The following is a 17,658-nucleotide window of genomic DNA, read 5'->3' as shown; positions in this document are numbered from 1 at the left end:
GGAATGCCTTCGTTACGGAATTTCGAACGTGTCACGTTAAAAACACACGCCACCGTGCCTCGTCCCACGCGCGCGTGCATGCACGCACCCGTACACACGTATACACATATGCACTCGTATACACGTTCACAGGTAAACTTCCATAGATATACAAACACATACACACACATGCAGGAACGATCCCTTTTAAACGCTCCAACTCTATACGTGCGATTTACGACCCTTTGTGTAACCTGCGGCCACCGACAATGGCGATACATGATTTATCAAACAAGAATTTCGTACATACGTACTGACGCTCGTAGAGGCGTACAAACTCGATGCCCAGCTTCGATGCTTTTCCCGCTTTGTCCATGCCGATTAAACTCGTTACACGGATGAGCGAGCTACTCAAAATTCCATTTTCCCGGTGAGACTATTCCATTTGCAATATTCTCTCGTTGTTTTTGATATATATCGATATATCCAAGAACTCGATAGTTTTCTTTTCATTTCTGATCCCTTTTTATTCCCTCTTTTTTCCTCCTTTCGATTTCTTTTTTTTTTCTCGCAATACTTGCAATTATTAATACTGACGAATAAATCATGTGTCTTATTTGTTAACGAGCGAGTAAAAAATTTTTATTATTTTAATCGTTACATTTAAGAAATTAAATTATAATTTTCTTGGTGCATTAAAACATAAGTAAAATCAATATAAAACATCATAACATCTTTTTTCGAAAGAAAATAAAATCACTCGTTATCGTTATTAATTATACTATAAGAATTCTACGAGATATATTTATTACGCAAATACGACTAATTAAAAAAAAAAAAAAAAAATACGATGCAATTTGTCGTTAGTCGACTTTTCTTTATACCCATAGACTAGCCTTAAAACGACAAACTCCGGTACGATCGTCGATCTCTGTTGGCAAAGACTCGCGAGCAGCACGATCTCTTCCTGTTCCGTCGATACGACTGATATATATTTCGCGAAAGAATTAATGGTTTCGCGTACGGTGATGGATGCAACTCGACGCGTGACACATAAATTTCACCGTCGGCTGTCAATGAAACGTCGGTTCGCAGGCACGAAAATCGAAGGGTACGAATCGTAGACGTCGCCTGCAGTTCGCCGAATACTACTATACTTTTTTTCTTTTCCTTTCCTCCTACGAACCTTTTTATTTATTTATTTATTTATTTATTCTTTTTCTTTCCTCCTTTCTTTCTTTTTTTCTTCTTCTCTTTTTCTTTTCTGTCGTCAAATTTTTTCCTCTTCTATTCGCGAAATATTCGTATGCGATGTGAGCGTGCACGTGTTTACGTGTTTACATATCGAACGACTGAAGGATGGTAGAGGATGACATACAGTCAGCAGACGATAGAAAGGATATATAAGAAAAGGTGAGACGAAAAAAATAAGGAAAAGCGAGAGAGAGAGAGAGAGAGAGAGAGAGAGAGAAAGAGAGAGTCGACAAACAAGGATTCAGATCCAGTTACCGAGAGAAGTGAAGTTACAACGAAAAGCAATTCGCCCTGAAAAATTCGATCTCTGGGGATCGGTGTATTTAATAAAAGAGAAAGAGGAGGACAATAAGAGAGAGACAGAAAGAGAGAGAGAGAGAGAGAGAGAGATCAAGAGAGGTCAGAGGATAGCCTTGAAGAAGTATAGAAAAGTGGGGAGAAGTTGAAGAGGAAACCTCATCGATATATTTGTCCCATTTTTCCGAGATAACGCGCGCAGCCTAGAAAGATATTCTCCTTTGTCGATCTCCAGTATAGAATCTCGACTTCCTCTTTTTCCTCTTCCTCTTCCTTTTTCTCTTCTTCTTCATCTTCTTTTTTTTCTTCTTGGAACGAAGGATCGGTCGAAGGGCGTCGTTGCTATCGAAGATATCCTGCGGCAATCCGAACTCAAACCTCGAGACCACTCGAAAGTAAACGAGTCTCGTACTGAAAGAGATAGAAGAGAAAGAGGTAGATAGCTAAGAAAAGAAAGAGAGAGAGAGAGACAAAGAAAAAGAGAGACAGAAAGGTTCTGGGAGTCCTCGATGAGTTCTTCTCTTCTTCCCTAGTGATCGAGCGAGAACAGATTTGTAGTTTTATCGTGTAATTGGTGGAAAAGTGTGTTTCTATTTTATCGAAGACGAAAGCCATATAAATCTTCATCCTCGTTTAATCCCGCAAGTTTAATTTGTACTTTTAATTTTTATGTTAATTTTAATTTTGATCTTCGAATTTAAATATGTAATGTAATAGAATTATCTTGCACGTCTTAATCGTATTTAAATGATTCTATTATTTTTAAATAAGTTTGTAAATGAATTTCGTTTTTCTTGTTTCTTTTCTTTTTTCTTTTTTTCTCATTCAGTTCGAAAGTCCTTTATTATACTCGTGCTTTTCGAGTAAAGACTCCGAGGTAAAGAATCGATCGAGTCAATTCGAGGGAAGAGACTTTCTTTCTTATATTACCTGGTAATAAGAAGATTCGTGTGCGAGTCTCGTAGGAATTAAATTCGTGGTCGACGAGGATGGTGATTTTGGCTCGAGTCCTAGATAGCAATTCGGTAGAAGGGTCATACAATTAATTCGAAAGGGACTTCATTTCGGGCTACCCTAAATCTCGGTTAACGTCTGTTTGATACTGTCTGATAACACTTTACTTTAGAATTTGAGTAAAAGGCCTAACTCAGCTTTTAATGATTCTTCGTGTTCTACTTCAAAAACTTCTTCCTTCCTTTCGGAAATTTGCAAGAAGATACAGAACTTGTTCAAAAGTTTAGTTACATCTTCAAAAGATTTCGGATATTATGCCCTTATCTATAATGATTTTTACGAATTAATATTCTTAATTTTACTATTCACACAAAGTAACACATTATTTAAAATTACAATATTTAAAATGCAATGTAAGATCAGATATAGAGATTTTGTACGTAAAAGTTGATAACGTATATCTCGTTCCATTGGACCGAGCTAAATCGGGCCAATCTAGGCCGGTACGATATAAAAATGGAAAAGTGTGAGTTTAATCTACTAACACTAAAACTCTAACGCATACTAACCTAATTGCTAGGTTACACCTCAGAGGAATATGACTCACACAAGCTTGTATAGCAATGTGATGACAAGTACATGCTGAGTAACACTGTTCCCTTATTGCTCTTGTAGTTCGTATTTTCTTCCTATCTGTCGCTGAACTTCGTACACACTTCGAACGAAAGATGACGAACAGCCTTGAGGATAATATTACACTCGTTATGCATTCATCTCCCGCGTGATTTCTATTCTCTCTCCAAGATATTTCATCCTTGTTCGATTTTAGAGAAAAATCCACGCTACTGATATTATTTCGCACCGAGTAGAAAAGATAGTAGAGTTTTCCTTTTTCCTTTTTTACCCTTCTCTCTTTTCCTATTCCTTTTTCTCAACGTTTCTTTCTTTACGCGAAACTTTTCATCCTTAGCAAACAGGTTTCGAGGCTGTTGCCTTATTTACTTGTTCTAGTATGCTGCCAAGAGATGACTTTTGCTTTTCTCTTCATTGGTGCGGAAAGGTCTCGATTTACGAAATAACTTGGAGTAACTCCAGAAGGGCGAAGAAACATTAAACAAAACTTGAAAAAAAAAGGAAGAAAAAAATGGAAAATATCTCTCAAAGAGATCCGAGCTTTCGCCTAAGAAACTAATCTTGGCGTAGTGTTGCTTTTTCTTCATGAAAATTTCTTGATACAAATGAAATAAGACATGAAAATATATGATAAGAACGTAGAATATAAATGGTATGAAATACATAGATACCTTATATACATACATACATATATATATATATATATATATATATATATATATATATATATATCTTTTTGTTACATAGAATAATATAATTTGTTCTATAGAATTTATTATCCGACGTAATATTTTTTGCTTATTGGAAAATTTACAACACCATCGATATATACATACATGTTATTTTAATCGTCATTATGATCAGATATAAAGTGTGAAAGAAAAAAAAATTACAAACACAATAAGAATTCACATGGAATGAATAGTTAAGAAGAAAATCGTTTAGGAATGTTGGACAATTTTGATGGTGGCTGTACGTGGTAAAAAAGTCATCGTTTGGCTGTTCGAGCTTCGTGAGATGAGATCAAAGAGATCTCTTTGAGTACTTTCCATGGTTCGTCGAAGCTGCTAGCCCGTTGGCTTTGGATGGACATGGGTCGTGATACGTCCAACGTATAAACGTACAATCATACATATATACATACGTACATGCATATACAATAAGTGCGATGGTGTGTGGTATCGATCGACCAACGAGAATGAGAGAGAGAGAGAGAGAGAGAGAGGAAGAGAGAGTGAAAAAGAGAGAAGAGACACGAACGGAAACTACTTCTACGATGAAATCGACGCGACTCTCTCGATGGAAGGGACACGTCGGATCTATCGACGAGTTCGATCGCCGAGAAAACGTCCTGTCGAGAGCATTTCCTCGATTTAATAACGTTTTAACGCTCTTCTACGTACTTTCCATTTGACGATAATAACGGCCTGTCGATGACAAAGAAAACGCAAATTTTTTGTTAACTTCAACGACTTTATTTTAATAAAACGTCGCGTCCCTGCGAAAATAACTTTAATAATTTCCGTCTGTCGTTAATTCTCGTTGGAAGTATAATGACTATAAAAAGTATTGAGAAAATGAACTTGGGTACTTATTTTTTCTAAGATAATAACTTTTTAAACTCTCTTGTACGAATTATTTTATATTGAAGTGATATCGCCCAGTAAAATATCTACTTGTTCGAAATAATTTATTTTCATGAGTTATAAAATGTATTCTTTAAATTGATATGAGTATTTTTAATCCGATTGTGTGAATTATCTCTTTCTCTCTCTCTCTCTCTCTTTTCTCGTGACACTCATTACTATAAGAAAAGAAAAAAGCAAATGAATTTACATAAAACCGGAATAATTTATAGTAACGCTAAAATCTCGTTTCAACGATATCGTTATCTCAGAGAAATACGATAAATATAATAATATTAAATTCGATAATACATCGGAAAGCAAATTGGACTCGATAACGAAGCATGCGCGAGCCAATGAATCGAAAGAACTCGTTGATCGTGTAAAAAGCATCGTTGTTAGCGCGCATGTAGTATGACGAATTTTGGGGATATAAATGAGAAATGAGGGCTTATCGAAACAGCAATGAAATTATTAATATGATACATCGTTTGTAAAATATCATATGGAAAAATATGTGAACGTAAAATTCTACGTCATATACAAATACCTGTATGAAAATAATTAAAATTGACTAAAAATTTTTTCACGAAAATATTGCTAACGTATCCAAAACATGAAATTATATATACATACGTACATAAAAAAAATTTGTTCATCATTTAAAATAAGTTTATTTTATTTAAAATGATTTTTTAGAAGACAGAATATCGAATATATATATCGTTTTCAAGATCGAGTCTTTATTTGTGAAACTCGATTGGATTCCGAGACGATAAAGAAGATTTATCAGGACACTCAACATTCGTGCTATTTTTTCAGGAGTTGAAACACCCCCTCGTAACGAATCGGTACGTTTAGAGCCTGGTCCTTTGGTGAATGGTGCTGGTGCGCTCTACGTTGCTGCTACTTGTGCCTGTGCTTTGATACTAGTCATCGGCAGTGTCGCTAGCGCTTTGTACATTCGCAACAGCAAGGCACGAGTTCAGGAATCTCAGTAAGTATTGTAACAAATGAGGATTTGTTTCGTCTTCTTCTTTTTTTTTTATAAAGATAAGCGGAAATTAAAAATATCCTTTTTTCTACTAAAGTATTTCTTTTAAGGAACAAATTAAAAAAATAATTCTTATACGATCTTTTATCGAAATTTGAAGTGATAGAAATTGTCATAAGCTGTGATATGAAAAAAACAAAAATACACATCTTAGTACACATCGAATTTTAGTAAAAATATGAAGTATAACAACAACTATTCACTATTAATATATAGTGATATATTTGAAATATTCGATACTTACAATTGCATCACTCGAGTGCTACATTCTATACGATTCTATCATAAAAGTTATTAGGCTAAATTTCATTGGATTTTTTTATTAAAAATAAGAAACGAAAAATCGCAAATGCAGTCGAGAGTTCGTTTCTTCCCCTTCTCGAAGAAAAGCGAGAAAGGTACTTCCCTTTAGAAGAGGAAAAGGGAGGAAGTGGGATTTTTGCTTCAGCCCCCGCGAGAAATTCGTCGGATAAGCTGGATAGGAACTCGTCCGAATGAAATATCCTTTCAATAAGACCCGGTGATCTGTCGGTCGCTTGGCACGCCATCCGACATTTTATTGCACGACTATACCAATCGGTTCCTTGAGATCTGTCCTCCCACGGCTTGAGCGGCTTCAGCAAGACGAAAGATGAAGTAGAAGCACGTTTCTTCTTTCCCCCATTTCGACCCTTGAATCCTTCCATGTTTTTACACGAATAGCTCGTGTCTGTCCTTTCGAGTTTATCCGTGTCATAGTTTAATTTTACGAGCCAAGATAACCTTGTCGTTTTTCGATCAATAACCTTTTCATCTCTATTCTGTTTCTTTTCTTTCTCTTGTTTCTTTTATTTTATACTAATCGTAACATAACTACATTTCTAACCGAGATGATATATCAGATTTTTTTCAAGAAAGAAATAAATGAATTTCTGTCCTGTTAAATCAGTATGCGTCAAGAAAAAAAAAGAAAGAAAGAAAACATTTACACCTATAATTGATAATGACATAGAGAGATATTAAAAGCTTTCTTCTTTTCATTGAAGTAACATAACTCGACAAAAATGATCTACCTTTACCTCTCATATAGAATACGCATATATACAGATTTGTAGCTACACCTTACTATAAGCAGAAAAAGAAGAAGAAAAAAAAGAAGAAGAAAAGAAATTATTATCGTTCTTCATTAGGGTCTGCATTAAATATTAAACTACATGATTATATCCGTAAGTTAGAGGATATAGAAGGGGACAGAGGGGATAAAATTCTTCGAAGGTACTCCCTATCTTCGTTTTCGCGATGGAGGAACCTCGACGCGGGCCAATTGTCTCCCTCGAGATATATTAGCTCTTTTGAGGCTCTCCACCCTGATAACGCGCGGGAAAACGGAGCTCCAGGCTCTCTCTCTCTCTCTCTCTCTCTCTCTCTCTCTCTTTCACTTTCTCTTACACACGAGACATTTTCCCTTTTAGGCCACGAGAAAGGGAGAAGATACAGATTTTACATTCGTTCGCTCGAGAGAACACAGTCAACCTCCTACCTCTCTTCCCTCTTCAACTCCCTCCCTACAGCCTCACTACCCCCTACCTCCACATCTTCCTACATTTCCTTGATCCTTCCTCGTTCCTACGTCGAACTCAACGCACAAAAGGCGTTCCTGCGATTCGACTCTCGGAACTAGTGGTGGTAAAGTGGTAGGGGATGTTAAAGTGATGCACGAAAGACGCGAGCGAAGAGTAGAACTTTCTTCGAAGAGTAGAATTTCCTCGAGCTATTCTACTTACCCGTTCCAACATTTTAACACGTTAATATACATGCTGTAGATACATAGATAGGTATGTGTCGTCGAAGGAACGATAAAGTTTGGAGAAAAAGAAAATAGAAAAGAAATAACAGATCTTTTAGGTAGGAAAGACAGAGAGAGAGAGAGAGAGAGAGAGAGAGAGAGAGAGAGAGAGAGAGGAAGAGAGACACATTTTATATTATTATTTCAAGCGGGCTACGTCTCGAGAGACTTCCAACTTCAGACATTTATTTTGACTAGTTCGTTGATATGTACGTTGGACGATCTAACCCTAGATACCTAATACTATATCTCTCTTTCTCTTTTCTCTCTATTTCTATCTCCTTTTATAGTTTTACTAATTTATAATCGGGTTAGGGAAAGTTATAGTCCAAGGGAAAAATTCGAATGCAATGCGACTGATACGCTTTTATCTCTTGAAAAGTCTGCGGAATGTGTTCGGAAATAGTGAAAAAGAAAAAAATACATAGATAGATCGAAATAGAGAGAAATAGTGAAAGAGAGAGAGAGAGAGAGAGAGGGGGGGGGGAAACGATATGAAGAAAAAGAGTGCGAGAAAATTCTGGTTGTCAGTATTCCAGTTATTTCGAATGTCGCTGACGAAACACGATTCTCTTTCTCTCTTTCTCTACTTGGTTTTCCTTTTTCTTTTTTCTTTTTTATTTCGCTCACTCGACTTTTCGGTAAATTGTACCGGCAGATTTACATACACGAAACGGGCAATAAATCCATGAAAAATATCGACGGTTCTGTATCGAATCGACGCGCGCGAGAAAAAGAGAGAGAGGTAGGGAAAGAGACAGAGAGAAAGAGAGAGAGAGAAAGAGGGAGAGACAAAGAAAAAGAGAATCTACCCTCACCAACGATGTTCTACGTTTCGATTTTCCTCTCTCTTTCTCTTCCTTTTTTTATTTTTTATTTATTTCGTCGTACGGTATATCGTGTATCTTGTCAGGCATCGACGTTCTTTAATAACTATCGAGGGTGGAACCAAAGCCACCCTTTTACAAAGCGCGTTGCCCCGCGGGCTACGAACGAATTTCACACGTCACCTTCGGATCTAAAACTTATTCGATGAAAAAAGAGAAGAGGAGAAGAAGAAATCTCCTATATCCACGGCCACATAGTAATCCGACAGTTCTTGTTGAAAGATATGCGTACCGTTGAGCACAAGAATGGTGTAAATCGGAATTCACCTCTGTTCCGAGAAAATACGATTTTTTTCTTTATTGCTTATCATCTATAGGTGTATATATCTTTACGTATGTTCGATCAATGTAGTAGATGCGATACATTTATATAGATACGTAGATACATACAGGGTGTGTATCGTTTTATAACTGACCGATGTTTCTCTCACAAGTGACAGATGTACGAATAAATATGTTTCGAATGTAGTTTGATTTTTTCTTTCTTCTTTTACTTCTTTCTTTTTTTTTATTTTTTTTTGTTTCATTGCATGGAAAAAAGTTCCATTAAAAACAAATAATTGATATTCCCTTTATATTTCAACGTCCATTACAATTTAAAAATTGATTTCAGAATCGTCATACTTTTTATAAATAATAACAAGACTTTTATAAGTCGGACGTATTAACGAAAATAATCTTTATGGAAGGTATAATAATAAATTACTTAAGTCGTTTATTTTACAAGAAAATATTTTACGAATAAAATTGTGTTTTGCTAAATACACGTAATGTTTCAATAAACTTAAAATAGAAATTCAAAGTTAATGTACATACATGTACATTATATATACGTATAATCATAAACGTATCTAATTAATAAAAGTTATATATACATATAGTATGTACGAATCGAATTGTTTCAAAAGTTATAACAGTGCAAAACTACGATAATATGTTCTCCTACATTTTCTGTACTTATTAATACGTATACAAAATATTTAGTAGATATTGCTGACAATCGGTAGCAGCAAGTGATAACGAATATTTCGTCTTGCATTGAAATAACGAAGCTTTGTTTATCGGTATTCCAATCTATGTATAACGTGTCAGAGTTATATACGCTACAATATTCGTTACAAAAAATTTTATACTTTCCTCGAGATATAAAAAATCGAATATTTCATAGAAGCAGTATTTCATATGAAACAATTCTGCAACATGAAACGGCAGATTCGTTTCAAAATACATATTTTCATTTACAAAATAAATACATACACGTTCCGTCGATTATACGAAATTGAACTTAAACTTCTAATAGATCGCCAGGATTTCTACGTGCTTTGTCTAAAATTAAACTCATTCCCTTTATTATACCATCGTTATTTTTTATCGATCTCACAAATCGATGAATACTAACAAGTTTACAATCAGATTTATTATCACAAATATCGTATAGATACGTCGGAATGTTTCAATTTTTACAATTCGTGTATACATGTCTGATTTTGTCCATATTAATAACGGACGATGGAATAGATGAGCAGGAAATCGATAGGAAGCAGAGCATCGAGCGAATTATCGAATCCGTTCGATATTATCCGAGCAACTAATTCGATCGTAGGAGAATATTATCCTTTGACGTAGCATCGATACTCGCCAAAAGAGAAACAGAGAGAGAGAGAGAGAGAGAGAGAAAGAGAGAAAATGAGCGAGTGAGTTAGCGAGTGTGTGAGCGAGAGAGATAGATACATAGTGGGTGTGGGTAGAGAAGAGATGATCCAGAGCGCTGGAGGTGCTGCTCGCCCGGGAGGAAATGTAAATCTAGCGAGATAGAGAGAACCAAAGGAGCTCTCGACGTCGAACGTAATTCCTCGTTGAAGATTATATAAAGACAGGCGAATAGACTGGCGCTTCCGCTTTCGGAGTTTGCTTTCTATCTCTCTCTTCTCGAACGAGAAAAGCAAGCTATATTTTTCTCTATCTTTCTCTTTCTCTCTTTTTCTGTTCATCTCGACTCTGCCTTTCGCGTTCGAAATTCGTTATGGCTTTTTCCCTTTTAACTTCGTTTACCTCGACGTTGCCGAGACGATGTTACTTGGTAGCTACACTACGGACAAGTGCGTATTCCACGCATTCGAAGCAAATTCGTTCTTTTCTATTTTCTTCGTCTTCTTCTTCGTCCCTTTTTCTTTTTCTTTTCCTTCTCTTTTTTATTTCTTGTCTTCTTTTTTCTCTCTTTATTTCTTTCTTTCCTTCCATTTCAAAAAGTTCTCGTAGAAATGTACAGGGTCACTTGAAATTGTATGAGATCCTATTTCTTTGCAATCATCGAGTATATATATATATATATATATATATATATATATATGTGTGTGTGTACATATACAGTGAATACAATTTTACCAAATGACTTGAATTTTAGTAAGAAATATATTAGTAATATAATAATAATAATAATAATAATTTATTGTAGAGAATTTTTCGAGTTTGTCGAATAATTTCACGTTACTTCAATTTGAAATAAAGAATTAATGAATCATCCTAAAATTTCTAAATCTCGTCGCTCCTATTACACGTCTCCGCAATGGCGGAGACGAGCGATTAACTCGGTCGTGCCGTCTCATCCTTTCAGGAAAACTCTTCCTTGCTGCAGCTATTCGGCAGCTGACACCGACGGACTTGCCAGAAGTTCGGTCCTGGTCAGAGTCGACCCACGGCCCGGAAGTGCGAATTCCGGAAGTTACGCGACCATCGCCGACCTGGAACCGCTTTATGCGAGACCTTGTGGATCCAGAGCGAGTTACTACGCTGCCAGTCATGTCACGCATCTCAGTCAGGTACGACAAAAGAAAAATATTTTTCTTACTTTTAAAGATTCGAGCGTATGTATGTATGTATGTATGTATGTATGTATGTATGTATTTATAAAAAGAAATTTGTCCATTTAATTCATATATTATATATTATCGATCGAATTTATATAAGATATTATATAGAATTTTAATAGAAAGATTATTGACCAATCATCAAACATTTTTATTCTACCAAAATTTATTATATGTCACATTTGCATCTACGATCAACGATTCCGATGTTATCAATAAATTTCTCTTCCTATAAATATTAATATTAATTTCGAAAAAGACGAAGAGAGAGAGAAAGAGAGAGCAGAAGAGAGAACTAGAGAGATAGAGAGAGAAAGAGAGAAAGAGAGTTCACTTGAAGAAAGTATTGCGAACTCTTTTGAGAGACAAATCGCAAAAAGTAGGTAAATATCTTTTTCCGTCGATCCCCTCACGATTTCAGAGAAAAAACATCTCCTTCGTTCCCTCTAGCGCATTTTTCTTTCCTATTCGAATTACGTTTCGTCTCGTCTCGTCTCGTCTCGTCTCGTCTCGTTTCGTCTCGTCTCTCTTTTCGTATACACCGAGAAAATCCACGTTCAAAAGTTTATCGAGTTCGCAGACGAGCGAGCCGCTTGCCAGGGTGAACTTTTCCTGCACCGATCCTTCCCACCTCTTCGTGCCCTTTATTCAGCTATTTCAAAGCAAGCATAGGTAGGTACACACACACACACACACACACACACACATAGAACGAGTCCCGAACGAGATTCGGCTCTTGTCGGAGATACATATCTACACGTGTAGTCTTTTTCCTTTGCTCTTTTTTCTTCTTTTCCTTTTTTTCTTATTTATCTTTTATTTCCCCTCTCTTCCCCACCTACTCCTTCTCTGTCTCTTTCTCTCTCTCTTTCTCTCTCTCAGTCACTCACTTTTCTTCTCTGTTTCTTTTTCTCTCTCTTTTTCTCACACACTCTATCCCTCTTTGTCTCATCGAAAATTCCAATTCTCCAGACTCTCCCGTCTCGCGCCATTCCTCGGACTCGTGTGAGTGGATACGAGACAACAGAGCGAGATAAGACAACTTCTCGTGAAAATTAATATTAAAGGACGTAGGCAGTTGGGAAAGGACAAGATGGGAGAAACTCACGCAAAATGTTAAAGTTATCATATGGTTGTTGTCCTTTTCGTGGGTTATTCTATTCGTGTATAATAATATAACATTTGTTAAGAAAACATGTTAGTAGACATATTGAATAGTAATAATGCAATCATAATATTAGGACTGGGTAAACTAAACAATGTTATTAACATTCTCCATATAATATCACTTTCTAACTTTCTAAATAAAAACAAAGCTAAAAAAGAAATAAAAGAATAAAAAGGAATAAAAAGCGACGAAGGAAGTAAAGAAAAGTTAATCGAGTTTATCAAAGAGACCAAAACCGGCACGAATAAGGAGGTGGTTTATATTCTAGAAGGGAGAAGTATGATGGAAACGAGCAACGTTTTACGTTAATTTTCTCGAAAAGAAGAGGGTGACGAAGGTCGGGAGGGTAACAAGGGGAGATGTCGGAGAAAGCAGGGAGATTACACACACGGTTACTTCGCTTTTCCTCTCTTTCCCTCTTTCTCTCTTTCTCTCTCTCTCTCTCTCTCTCTCTCTCTCTTTCTCTTCGTCAAAGCTCCAAACTGCTTTCGAAGAAGAAGAGGAGAAGGAAGAGGTGGTGGGTTGAAGGAGTGGATGAGAGGAGGGTAGGAAGGCAAAGGGTGGCTGAAAGTGGGTCCTGTGATTGTTTCGGCTTTGATCTTGGATCAATTTACCCGGGTAGCAGAGACGTACGTAAGTGTGTATGTGTCTCGGCCCTAACAGAAAAGCAACCTCCTCTTTACGCACACATTACAATTTGCATGCAAGAGTACGAACAGTTACATACCCGCTTGCTTGCGCGGTCGTGAGAGAAGAAACTCTTCTCTCTTCTTGTCTTCAACGCGCGTCTTAGCTCTTTCTCTTAACTCTCTTCAGTCTATATATCTTTCTAGTACCGGTAAAACGATACGCTTGAGACGGTATACTCCCTGACCTGAGTCTAGAGGACGATAGTTTCAGAGAACCACGAGATCTGAAATATATCTCCTGGAAAATTCTCTCTCACCGTGAAACGTGATTCTTCGTAACGAAATTAAATATAAGTATATTGTACGATAGATAAATTTATTAAATATATGAAACATATATATGTTATATAAAAAAAAAATCTATGAAAGCAATAGATTTGACGATCACGTAATCGAATTTATAATTCATATTCGGAGAAGTAATCACATATAATATTTTTATAAATCCTCTATATGGTTTTACCAATGGATATACGATGATGCAGAAGAGATAGAGACGCAACTGCCCTTCCCTAAAAAAAAAGGGAAAAGAAAGAAAAAAAGAAAGAAAGAAAGAGAAGAAAAAAAGCAGTACGAGTGACAACGGAGAGCGTTCGCGTAAGCCGATTCTCGGATTTAATTAATTTTCACCTCGGTCCCGCAGCTTCTTTCCAACGTTTTCTCTCGTCGTTTCCAGCCCGAGTTAGGACACAACTTTCATCGAGTTAAATCGAATCCGCATCGTCGACTTATTTCTCGCTTCGAAGTTCGACTAAGAGAACAATAGTGTGTATATGTGTGTGTGAAAGATAAAGAGAGAAAGAGAAATAGAGAAAGATAGAGAAAAAAATGCACGAATGTATCCTGAAAATGAAGCTTTTAAAGCGCCTACGGCCTGCATGACCGGCACGATATTTGACGAAAGCCACTCGATAAATAAATCAAACTCTTGCCTCGTGCACACACGGACCAACGAAAAAAGGTTGCCTGCGGCCACGTCGCGGAATCGATAGCGTGATATCGTGATAGAACAAAAGGATAAAAGTTCCACTTCCACCCCTATCCTCTCTAGTCCCTACGATGTATCTACTTCCGTTTCGGTCTGACTAAAATCCATTTTGTATCTCTATTTCTCTTTATCTCGTTCGGCGATACTCACTCTTTTTATTTCCTTTCCTTTCCCTCCTTTTTTCTCGTTTTTCTTTTTTCTCTTTTCTTTTTTTTTCATTTATTTGGATTTCGTATCCTACTCATGTCGTCGTATTAAAATATTTTTTCTCTCTCTCTTTCTTTCTCTCTTTCTACTTCACTCGACATTCTCCATTATAAGCACACTCCAGCTCGTTGATAGGATTTTCCACGAGTTTCTGATATTACATTTGCTACCAACACGACTTCTACGTCACTCGGAAATGTTTATTTATTTCTATACCGTTATCGTTAATCGTTACAGAGATAGTAGTTAATTGGTACGTTGGTATTATTAAAAAATCGGTATTTATAATTGTCGAATAATTAGTATTGGAAATTTAAAGACTTTTCTTCGCTCTTATCGGAAATTCATCAAATTCCTATATATTCTATTGTTCCAATCTTTTATATCTACGAGATAATGAATATCGATAATAGACGTAATTACGATAGTATTACGAGTGCTGAATGGAAACGTCACGGCAGTCATACGAAATTGCAATATATCTATTTGAGTACGAACAGAAAATAAAAATATATCTTTCTTTTTTTTATTTATTTTTTTTTTTTTACACTCTTTTCGATGACGAAGGTGCATTACGATGGAGAAAAACTTCGTATGTATATTTTGCCAGTTGACAACATTTTTTCAAGTATTAATCGCATTTTCGCCAAGTGTGATTGTAAAAACGAAAAGAATAACGTGGTACGAAATAAAAATGAGAAGAAAAAGGACGGACGACGACTGTTGTGTGTTATGAACTGAATACGGAAACAACAAAGATAGAAAAAGGAAGGGAACGAAAGGAGAACGAGGAAGAGATAAAGAGAAAAGCGGAAATTCGCGTTCGAGGGAAGAAGCGAAATCGGCCTAGCGTAAAACTCGTCGCGTCGCACTTTTTCGTTCCGGAAACAATGCTCGCTTGTTCGCGGATACTGTGCTCGCAGTTCACCCTCGCTATAATTACAGGCACCACCACCCCGATAAGCCGTGGAATCAAACGTATTTGCATTTTCATAAAATCGCTCTCGTCGTTGGACGACGAGACGACCCTCACGACACCTCCGAACAACATCCTATTCGTTCTCTCTCTCCCTCTTTCTCTCTCTCTCTCTCTTTCTCTCGTCTTCCTTTTTTTTCTTTTTTTTTATTCTATACGTTCATCGACTCTATTTCTCACCTTATACACATATATCTAATTTACATTTATTTATAAAGGGCGAATTATATCACATAATTATATTTAATAAGAAATATGACGAATGTTTTTTAATCCAGTGTGCATTTCAATTGGCTTTTGTTAAATTTCCATGAATTATAAATGAAACGGTAAACGAAAATTTAATCTACTTTGTCTGTAATTTATATTATTCATACTTAACTATAGATATAATTTAATTTATTTATAATATATTAACAATATCATAGATACTTTCCATAGTTTTTACATTAATTTGCTCGTTTAACTTGTTCATTTCATTCTTTCCCGTTTAAGCTGTCTAATTTCACTACGAACATTAAAATAAATTTATTTGTATATCTCTCTTTCTCTATGTCTCTCTTTCTCACCTTTTCCGAATTGAATACATCCTATCCAGTAACTTCACTGTTCCCGGACGAGATAACACGTTTGGAATCGCTTTTCCGCCGCTTTTCTTCCTTTTATTTCGCCGCTACCCTTCTCATTCTCCACGTTCTATGTACGAGTGTACAATATGTATGTGTATATATATATATATATATATATATATATAATATATATAATATATATATATTAAATATATATATACACAGAACAAGTTGGCGTGTGAGCGTACGTACAGCATGAACCGGAGGCAAAACTCCGTAAAATTGAAATTAATGAATAGTCCGCCCTCATACCGTGCCACGTCGGCTTTCATCGTTACATTTCGCGACAGGGACCGATGGAAATTCGTTTGAGAACAAAGGGGACACACGTCGACAACCCACAGTGACGAAATGTCGGAAGATTTCTTCTTCATCTTCTACTTTTTCTTCATTTCTTTATCCTCGAAATAACGTGAAACGTGTTTTAATTTAAACGTTGTATTTTCTCTCTGTCACTTTTTCTCTATTTCTATACATATTTTTTTTTTTATTTGCTTATGTACCTGTCACATGTATGCATTTAGTTATATTTAAAGGGTTTTATGACAAGATTTGTATGATATATTTATATGAAAAACCATTTGAAATAATCCTCTAATAATTAATATAAAAATGTTTCCTGCTAGAGTTATTTCATTAATGTATTCTGATATAAATAAACGAATATAATTTTCAATTATAAAATGTAATTGTTTCGCTTGATAAATTTTTCAGTCAACTGACCCCTGTGAAAAGGCAAGAGCGCTTTCAGTACCGAGATCGGCACTTTACTGTCGTAATCTCGTACAGGAGGGAACCTTTGGACGTGTATACAGAGGAACTTTGGATATGGGTGGTCGGGAGCAAGAAGTTATCATCAAAACGGTGACAGGTAAAGTCATTTTGAAAAACTCGATTCTTATTATTTCAAATAAAATGAAATAGACGTATATGTCTTAGAAATATAAGAAAAGTTCTAAACTCTCGTTGTTCTACTTGCCTACGACCGATCAACGAGTATCTACTTTGGATAATGTAGGAAATCTCATGTACCCATTATCGATCGAGTTTCATTTATATTTCGATTTCTTGTCCCATTAAACAAATATCTTTAATATCTCAAATAAAGGATTAAAAATCTTTACGAATCGGCTTGGACGTATTCGCGAAGGTTAAATTAAAGTTTATGAATAAATAAAAGTTTTTATATCACTTTGAAATATGATCAATGATTAAATTAAAAAAAAAAATTGAGAGGAAGTATCATTTCCTCCGTTAGAAAAGTATCATTTAAGGATAATAAAAAAAAGATCGATTAGAAATACAGTATCATAACTTTCAGAGGTAGCATCCGCTTATCAAGCATCCTTGCTCGTTGTGGAGGGTTCGCAATTGGCCGGTCTGGTACATGCGAATATAGCCTCCTTGGCAGCAGCTTGCCTTGACAGTTCATGTCCATTGTTAGCGTACACAAGTACGCAGGGAGAATTAAATCTGAAACTCTACCTTACCGATGGGAATCATCATCCCGTGACCAGGGATCTGGTGAACGTTGGTGCTCAGGTTGCCAGAGCCGGGGCTTTTCTGCATGGTCGTGGACTCTTGCATAGGTGAGAAACGTTCCCTTTAGGAACAATCGTTCGACCT

General features: G+C 36.1%; 1 protein-coding gene across 2 annotated transcripts in view; it reads left to right on the top strand.

Moving 5' to 3' along the window:
• LOC127065281 (tyrosine-protein kinase Drl) overlaps nucleotides 1–17,658 on the top strand; it is a 74,965-nt gene that overhangs the window by 53,234 nt on the left and 4,073 nt on the right. Inside the window, exons 4-7 of one of the 2 annotated variants that reach the window (XM_050997393.1) lie at nucleotides 5,565–5,739; nucleotides 11,144–11,327; nucleotides 16,747–16,903; nucleotides 17,354–17,621. In XM_050997393.1, coding sequence (XP_050853350.1) covers nucleotides 5,565–5,739; nucleotides 11,144–11,327; nucleotides 16,747–16,903; nucleotides 17,354–17,621 — 784 coding nt within the window. Of the gene's footprint in view, nucleotides 1–5,564; nucleotides 5,740–11,122; nucleotides 11,328–16,746; nucleotides 16,904–17,353; nucleotides 17,622–17,658 lie in introns of both variants that reach the window. The other variant, XM_050997392.1, reaches the window with a different exon arrangement.

This window comes from Vespula vulgaris, chromosome 7, assembly GCF_905475345.1.
Source record: "Vespula vulgaris chromosome 7, iyVesVulg1.1, whole genome shotgun sequence".
Taxonomy (NCBI): Eukaryota; Metazoa; Arthropoda; class Insecta; order Hymenoptera; family Vespidae; genus Vespula; species Vespula vulgaris.
Note: the sequence above shows the minus strand (reverse complement) of the source record. Positions and strands in the feature narration are given on the sequence as shown.